The sequence below is a fragment of the Buceros rhinoceros genome, unplaced genomic scaffold (genome assembly GCF_000710305.1).
Source record: "Buceros rhinoceros silvestris isolate BGI_N320 unplaced genomic scaffold, ASM71030v1 scaffold4688, whole genome shotgun sequence".
Lineage (NCBI taxonomy): Eukaryota > Metazoa > Chordata > Aves > Bucerotiformes > Bucerotidae > Buceros > Buceros rhinoceros.
In genome coordinates, this window is record NW_010426211.1 from 40,088 (window position 1) to 48,940 (window position 8,853).

Genomic DNA, 8,853 nt, shown 5'->3' on the forward strand with positions numbered 1-8,853 from the left:
TCAGCAGGACCCGTTCAAGCAGTGTCAAGTATTCCTCCTCGTCCAGTAAGTGCTCGTGCTTTGTTTCTCCCCTGTTCCCCTCTTTCTGATTTACAGGCTGCACATGGTTGCCAAGGGTTGGTATCTCAGTAATGCCAGGCTGCGTCGGTGAGTACAAAAGTCTGCATTAATGACTGGTGTGGAGGCTGAGATTTCCTGTGGGTTGGAGCCAGCAGAGCACCTCTCATACCCACTGAGATATTAATTGTGGTGTCGTCTGTGACAATATTGCAAATAGCTATTTTTCTTTTTTCCCTTTTTTTTCCCCAGTGACTTTGTTTTTTGAACAATCAGTTGCCATTTGACGGAGCATGTTAGATGTTTTTCTTTTAAAAAAGTAGAATTTAATGCCTTTCCAGTGCTGCAAAGAATTGTTCTCTTTTTCTTTGACTTCTAAGATTCAGAGTTTTCTCCCAGGTCATTTATAATGGTGTTGTCCAAGGTGGCAGATTTGAAGGCATCTGAATCAGGAGAGCAGGAAATAAATGTCCCTGTGTTGTGAAAGCTATTGTCTTGTTCTTCCTATAAATGCAGATGTGGAGCTGGGCTTTCCACGTTGATTGCCCCAAGAGATTCCCACTAGTAGGCATTTTCATTAATTTCTGCCATGGGTGAGGCAGGTGCACAGTGGTGGTCCCCCCGGGGCAGCGGTTTGGGGGTATTTCGCCCTGTAGCTGTGCGCTCGGGATCATGAAACCCTCACACTGTCAGCATTTGTCACACTGAGATCAGCCTTTAGTTAAGAGGTGGGGCAACAAGGATGACAAATCTAAGATGGCAATTGGTAATGAGAGATTGTCCCCGACACCTCTGGTCAAAGTCCTGGTCTGTGCCCCTAGACCTTGATCTACCATGGATGTGGCAAAGCAGATCTGTTTGCTCCAGTTTTTAGAAGTGATTGGGGGGGCAGGGGGCGAGGCGGAGCAGAGGAGCGGGGCAAAGGGACAGGAAGAACCCCTGGGGCTGTGTTTCTCAGGCAAGCTGAGAGGGGTGCTGTGTTCAGCAGATCTGTGTTTCTGTAAGGGGTCTTAGAGTTCTGGGTGTGTCGTCTTCATATATTTTCATAGAGCTGAAGTAATTGTCCTTCTTGCAGGATTCATTTTTATTGCATGCTAAAACTGTTATTTGCTGCTTGTTTTGATTTGGATTGTTTTAGTGCATCCATCTTCCCTTTAATTTAAATGATTTTTTTTCTTACACACTTGTATATGCATGTCAATCAGAATGTGAATAATCTAAAAGAGTATGTACAGTCTCTTCTCTTGCCTTTTTTGAAATGATGCTATTATTGACTTATTTTTAAACAATAACAAATTTCAAGCAAAGTAATGTGGTCAGTTTTCCGAACAGGAGGCAATCTTTGCACTCCCTCTGCCTTTGGGCCACAGACTTCAAATCATTTGGAGAAAAATGATAAGTGTTGGCCAGTTCTCGGTTTAAATGAATTGGTTTTTGATTTCCAGAGCTCTGTAGCAGCATGCTAACACTTCCTTGTGCATAGTTGTAGCAGATAATGCTAATCCTTTCTCTGAATTAGTTGCTCTTAAAATACTAACCTCCTAATTCCTTGATAGGATTGTGGTCCTTTCACAAGCTCTCAGCATACTAGCGTACTTCATGCTTCATTGTGCTATACCAAGTGTGTGATGCGTGTTCCTGTGCTGATGTTATTATAGATAGAGCGAATCAACACCCAGCACCCCATTCCTGGAACAAAAGTGAAATGTTGATAAACTGAACTGTGACACTGTGCCATCAAGACATTTTTTTAGGATGATACAATAACCCTTGAAGGCATTGAGTGTCAAGCCTTGGGAGTAAGGAGACAGATGTGGCTGATTTATTCAAGGATTTCTTAAAGCAATTAGCTCTCAACTCTCCCATTGGGAGAAAGTCAATGTGGTAACAGAGGAGCAGAACAAACTATCTGGCTGTGGGACAAGAAATGCCAGTAGGTTGTCAGGTCATCTGAAGTAACTTTGTGAAAAACAGATAAGATCAGAATAATCCAAATTACCAGTTCTGAAGGCTAAGGCCTTGTTTTCCCTGCTCCTCTGTGTACATGATTTGTTTACTCAACATACTTTGAATGGTACTGAGGGAGTGAATTCTGACTTCCCTTGGCGTACAGAGATGGAAAATCAGGGTCTTCATTTTAAAATTGCTGTTCAGTGACAGGATAACATCTTGATTCTAAACCTGTGTTTGGAAAAAAAAAATCTCTGCTGATGGAATATGAGCAAATTTATTTTTCTTTATATATATGTATTTTAATCCTAAGACAAGACATTTATATAGCTGTAGTGAAGATAGCAATGTCTAGGAATACTTTTTTCACTACACACTAATTACCTCTAGCTTCTACCTGCATCTTACATGCCAAATTTTTTATTTTTGTTTGTGTGATCTATGATGCTGGCTTAATTCGCTTGCAGAGTTCTGGTGTTATGATACTCTTGGTAACACAGTGAAGCTGTGTGGTGTTGTCATTTTAAATAACTTGGCTGGTTCTGTGTTTGGTGGGTCTTTGTCCTTGAGGGGAGGGCAGAAGAGAATGAAGCAGCATCTCTAGAGAGTGTAGAGAGGCAGTGAACAGTGGGAGCCCAGTTTTCGCGTAAGGACATCCTGATGCCTCCCATGCAAGGAGGACCTGGGTGTCTGCAGATCTGCAGAGCCAGTTGGGATAAGTGGGCAGCTTCCCCTTGGCTTCAGGTGTGGGAGATGGTCCAGCCTGTGTGAACACTCTTTTTTGTAGAGTGTCGTTAATAGAGAACTGTGAGGCAGGAGGTGAGAGTGGGGGTGTGGACTCTTGCAAATAACACAAAGCACCATAGTCTGTTCTTCACTCAAAAAGCCCTCCTTTTGCTTGTACTTGCAGCTAATTGGAAGGGTGTCTGCAGGCTTGAAAATTGGGCTCTTGTTAGAAAAGGATTTCTGTGGGACTGTGAGGGGTCTGAAACATGTGCTGCTTATACACAGAGCTTCTGTGCATGGAAAGCCAAGTCTGTGGTAAATAATTTACTACACTGGAGTCGTTAACACAGTCATTTTGCTTGTCCATTGGATTTACCCACTCCAAATTTGTATAGTGAATGGGAGCCATGGAATTGCTCAACTCTGGAATCAGCTCTGAGAATGTGCTGTTTACTTGATAATCTGCACAGAAACTCTCCTTTCCTTGTGCTCTTGGGCTAGTTTTGTGTTACCTTTTTGCCCTTTTGTAGTTGTTCTTTACTAGTTTCCTCAGTCTGAAACCAATTCATTTTTTATAAGCATCAAGGCGGAGACCGCAGGGTTCAGATTACACTTCTACTTCGGAGGAGGAATATGGCTCAAATCACAGCTCCCCTAAACACAAACGCTCCCATACTTCAACAGCCACACAGACACCGAGGATACGTGGCTCTGGGCTGAGCAAGCAGAAGCACAACGGCAGAGAAACAGATGACGATGAAGATTTTGATGACCATCCTGACCCCTACAACTTCATGGCGCAGACAGCAGAGATAGCAGAAATAGCCAGGTGAGGTGGGGCTCTATGCATTGACCCACATGCTGAAAATGGATTGAGGTTTTTCTGGTTTTCAAAGCAAACCCAGGTGTGGAGGTAGTAGGAGAGGCACTCTTTCCTGTCTTTTGTGTGCCCCCCATCTCTGTCATATCTTAACGTCAGTGTATTCAGACTCAAAAGGTTTTCATGAAGGTTTACAGCCTGTGCTAGGCGGTGCTGGTTGCACCTTCCCTCTAGAAAATGTTGAGAGACAGGAAAGCTGGGTTCTGTCTTGATTTCTTTCTTGCCAAACTGTGGATGGGTATCCTCTTTCAGCTCTAAGTCTGTCAAAAGATGTAACTGACTGTCTATCTCTGCTTTCTGATGGAAGTCACTCTGCATGCACAGAGCTGTTGGTGCAAGCTGTCCTAATTCTCTCCAGAGGAAGTCAAATGGATTAGCAAAGGCTGAATATGTAAACTGTTGAAGCTGCTTTGCCTGAGGCCGATGAGGGAGCAGTAGTCAGTCGCTGTGGGGCGGAAACCTCTTTCCTTGCACAATGGAATCCAAACAAGAAAATCTGTCTGGGCCCTGTGTATAACTGAGTCGTCATTGCTCGGCTTGATGTCCCTGGATACGGGACCTATTGTGTAGTGGTGGTCTGGTGGTTGCCTGGAGGAACTTGGCAGTAAAGCAAATAGATTCTTTTTTTAAACAGTGACATTTGAGGTTTGACATCTCTAATATGCAAGTGTGTTATGCCAACTTTCCAGAAATACTGGTCTTCCATTGTACTGGCCATACTTGGAATACTTTTGACTGAGGAAGCTGTCTTCTGTCTGCTTTTGGTCTGCATTTCCACACCACTCATATCGCTTGCCGCGCTGATCTGGAAAGAGTTTTTCTTGCGTAAGCATTGCTGTCAGGCTGCTAGAGAGCGTGTCAGCCTCCAAACCAGGCTGCACTACCTGTGCCACGCAGCATGAGGTGTGCGTGTGGGAGACGCTGGCATCCCTCCGAGCAGCGTTCCGAACGCGGGAGAGCACTTTGGGTTGCAGCAGCTATAAATACATGGTTGCGTCAGATTGTCTGGCGCTGCACGTTGCAGGGCTCGGTCACAGAGTCTGCGTTGTAATTGCAGTTCTGATTTCCGTTGCTGCTCCCAAATTAACTGGGAGAGGTTTACAGTCAGAGGTAAAAGGGAAAATGTCACTTGTTTACAGCGAGTGAGTCACTTAATGGATGCATTCGGTGACAGCTCTGTCCAAACCAGCACTGACGGGGGCACCTTAGGCAGGCAAATCAAACTGCTTTTTATTAGTTCAGTTATGCATTTTCTTTCTGAGGGAATGTTTTGATGAACTGACAGTTTTATCACATTGCGTGGGTTTTTTTCATTTAAAGAAGAAAGTGTCTCTCAGATGAAGTTGGCTAGCTGAAAGATTTTTTTTTTCTCTTGAAAGCTTTCCTTTAAAATTACCACAATGGCTACTTTTGGTCTGAAGGGTTCTTTTTTTTTAAGCTCAGCTGGCAACAGTCCAGAGACTTAGAAACTGGTTTTGAGATCTAGAGCAAGTGGAGCAGAGTGTTGCAATCGCTGAGTGTTAACTGGACACCTGTCAAGGGCCTTGAAGTTTGAAGACTTGGTTTCTGAAAAGCAGATTCCTCTAAGGTATTCTGTGCTTACTGTGGTAATCCCCCAGCCCTTGTGGAGAACATGGAAGCATGTTTTGATTTACAGTCTGTAAACCACAGGGAAGAAGGAAAGAGAATTTGAGGTTTTATTATTTGAGTGACAAAGATAAAAACATTTTTTCTTCTATGGTTTTTAAAGGGAAAACGATGAAGTTCCAAGAAGAAAAATTGACTGTATTCTATTAAAAAAAAAAAAAGGGAAGTAGAGTGAATGTGTGTGGGAGCAATAACATAAAAAGCTTCTTTTATGGATTGTCTCCAATACTTTCTGGTATTGTGCAGTCACTAAAATTTATATCAAATCTCTACTTCAAAGCTGGGTTTGGGAGGGTAGTGGATTTATTTGGTGTGCAGGCAGAGCATTCCTTGGCACCCTGTCAAGGCACCCCAAGCCCCCCCTGCTTTCCCAAGCCTCTGCAGAGATTTGAGGTCCCACAAACATTTTGTGGCTGCCTTGTTTATATTTTATGAATATGAGGCTTGTGGTATCATGTGTCCTAATGGCTCTACTGCATGCCCTGTGCTTTAGGCTCAGCCAAACCTTGGTGAAGGATGTGGCCATCCTTGCTCGAGAGATTCATGATGTTGCTGGAGATGGGGACTCACAGAGTTCATCAGGGACAGGACCAAGCACCTCCCTTAGCTCTGTGCCCAACACTCCTGCTTCTACCATATCAGCGAGAGAAGAGGTAAGATCCTGAACGACAGAAATCTCTGCCTCTAAATACGAGTAAGTACACAGGGCACGGTTGTGGTGGGAGAACAGGGCAGCATTCCCAGTTGCTGCAGCACTGAAAAACCCTTACCCCTGTCCTCCTAAAAAACACTACCAGAAAGATTGACTGCAGTCTCTTTATTTTGCCCTCCTCTGTGCCACAGCCAACCTTGCAAGAAATGAGAGTCATATTATTTCAGAAGGATCTCATGGCCTTTAGTCAGACTTTGGTCCCTGAAGTTTGCATCTGTGGAACAGGATGGAGCGGGTGTGCTGTGCTGCTGTGCGAGAGAGCCAGAGCCTCCCTCCTTGTTTCAGACAAGGCACTCACCAAATGCTCTGGCTGCACGCTCTGTACTGGCTGTCTATATTCTACCTCTGCTCTGTCCTTTCTGCAAGGGCCATTGAAACACTGTGCAGGTGTTCCTTGAATCTCTCCCCTCCATATCTGTATTGATGGGCAAGGACAGGGACTCTGTTCTTCAGCCAGCAGTTTGGGCAAGGAGGAAGGCAGTCAGCTTGGGAAGTGCTGTCCTCCAGCTCTCCAGAGAAGCTGCAAGTTCCTGCCAAACTGCGGAATGGTTTGTCTGCACTGGAGTGAGATGGAGAGAGGTGGTTTCTTAACTTGGCTCACCAGTGCCGCAGTGCAGGGACTCAGCTCAGCTCAAACTTTCCTGTAAGGTCACCAGTAGGGTCTAGCTGCTAAAGCAAAGTTGCCTTTGCTGCTGTTTAAATCCAAATTCCCTCCTGTCTACCACCAGTATGGGCTTAAAAAAAATATCAGCGCTTTATCTGCTGTTCCGATGGGCCTCTTGGCTCTCTGTTGTCTTTGACTGTTGTGAGAATTGCAGACCTGTCCTAAGCAGAGTTCAGAGCTGAGGACCAAACTGTCAAAAGAGTGCCTGGAGGCCCTGCGACCCTGCTGTGATCACCACTGAAGGTGCAAAGCAGAAATTTAGGCAGATACTCAGAAGGTCAGGCAAGTGTGACTGTGCTTGTGTTAAGCCAAGGTCAGCTGCAGCCTGCTCAGGGAAGGGTTTTTCCTGGGTCAGTTGGGAGCTGCAGTGCGCAAGTGTTTCAAAACAACTTCAGGCTCTGTGATAAAGTGTTTTATTGCTTTGTTTCCTTGCAAGTGCCGCACCTGCAAAACTGCCTTTTCTATTATTCTTCTCGAGCAGTTAAGGTGGCAAATCTGCCTTACTTCTGACTTGCAGAGGGAACATTTGCTGTGAGTTGGTAATGACCAGTACCCAGTATCCACTTCCTTCCAGAAAATCAGCAGACCTACTTTGTTGTTGTGTTCCACTGAAGGGTAAGCTCATACAGAGGGAGATATCCTCTGCTGCTAGAGGAAGAGCACCTGCAAGACACAGTGTTTCTACTCTGTGCAGAACAATGGGTGCCAAAGCGCATGGTTGTGTAAAGGAAGAAGCACTGGTAAGAGCCTGTGAAGACAGATCAGGAGACATATCCTTTGCCTTTCAACTGGCCTCACTCCAAATAGGGTGATTTCAGCAGGGCCCGTGGCTGGGAGGCAACCCAAAATGCTGGTGTGCAGCAGTGTTATGTTATGTTAGCGATAGCCAGGAACAGGTTAAATCAGCAGGACATTCTACTGACGGTGCAGAGCTGAATCCTAAATAGCTTGGGATCCTGAGCTGTGCATCTCAGGGGTCATGTTATGAATAGGAGCAATATAAACTAATAAACACACATCACGGCTTTGGAACCGGACTGGAAGCAGCAGACACACCTCCCTTGGTCTGGGTGCTGCTGAATCTCTGCTAAAATATTTATGTTGGCTTAATGCAGGGAAGTTGCTAGGAAATATCTGAAGATCAGTGTGTGTGATGCTAAACACTGAATTTTGAGAGTGTTTATTAAACAACTTCATATTCCATATTCTAGGAAAGGACATAGTGATGAGAAATCGCTTCTGCAGTTATAACAGCAATGCACAGAAACATCTGATAAAGGAAATATGTGAATAAGAAATGTTTGCTGTCTGTGACTGCTCTTGCAGTGTTTAAGCCATTCTGCTAGCTCTTGGTTTGCTACTATTAAATATTTATACCTATTCTAATAAAGTGAGGGAAAATGCAGGAAAAGTAAGTGCTGATGCTGGAATCACTTTTGAGCATTTAATGTCATACCAGAAACTTCACTTTGGACCAGTGTGTGGTGCAGCATTTCTCAGGCTCAAATGAAATGCTTTTCAAATTACTTTTATTACAGAACTTGGTTAAAGATTAAGATAGTGATAGTTCTCTTAAAAGTGAAGATGGAGCCTTAGATTTAAATCTTACTCTTCATGTTGTGTCCTTTCATGTCCAGTGTTGGCTGGATGTTTGCCAGGGAGGTTTTCAGATCCCCAGTGCACGTTTGGGCTGTTTTTGTTTGGTTTTGTTGCTCTGTGCAGTGTATAATAATCTAGATTCCTGACATACTCAGCTGACCGCTGCTACAAATTAAGCAAAAAGTCCTCAACAAAACAACCCAAAAGTTCAGCAAGGATGAAATCTTCGTGATTCCTGTTTATCAAAGCCATGGGTTGTTTGGGATGCCTTGGGTGTGGGTGTGTGGGTTTCACAGGAGTCAGTTTTCTGCAGAGCCGAGCAGTCAAACTGAAAGCTTAGCTGCTGCAAGCAAAGTCAGGTGGGTCATTCCCAGTCACTGGCCACTTCTGCAAATTTTAGCCCTGCGTGAAATTCTTTTGGTTGCTCTTTTCTTAAAGTTGATAATGATACTGCAAAAACCTGAAAGCCCAATGACGTTTGTTAAGTTGTTGTTTAATATATTCAGTGTGAGCGTTGGCGTGATGAGAAGAAATGCTTAGAAGTGTGACAGAACAGAAAGCATGAGAAGAGACCAGGTCACTGTTCCAGTGAAGGTCCGAAGGATCCCGGGGTGACTA

General features: G+C 44.3%; 1 protein-coding gene across 1 annotated transcript in view; it reads left to right on the forward strand.

The window, feature by feature from the left end:
* Positions 1-8,047, forward strand: part of CEP170B (centrosomal protein 170B) — a gene marked incomplete at its 3' end in the record, with an annotated part of 46,841 nt that extends 38,794 nt beyond the window's left edge. Inside the window, exons 12-16 of the mRNA XM_010141413.1 lie at positions 1-45; positions 3,313-3,562; positions 5,754-5,913; positions 6,791-6,863; positions 7,983-8,047. The exon at positions 1-45 is cut by the window's left edge and continues 7 nt beyond it. Of these exons, the coding sequence (XP_010139715.1) occupies positions 1-45; positions 3,313-3,562; positions 5,754-5,913; positions 6,791-6,863; positions 7,983-8,047 (593 nt within the window). The remainder of the gene's footprint in view (positions 46-3,312; positions 3,563-5,753; positions 5,914-6,790; positions 6,864-7,982) is intronic.
* Between the last annotated feature and the right edge of the window lie 806 nt (positions 8,048-8,853).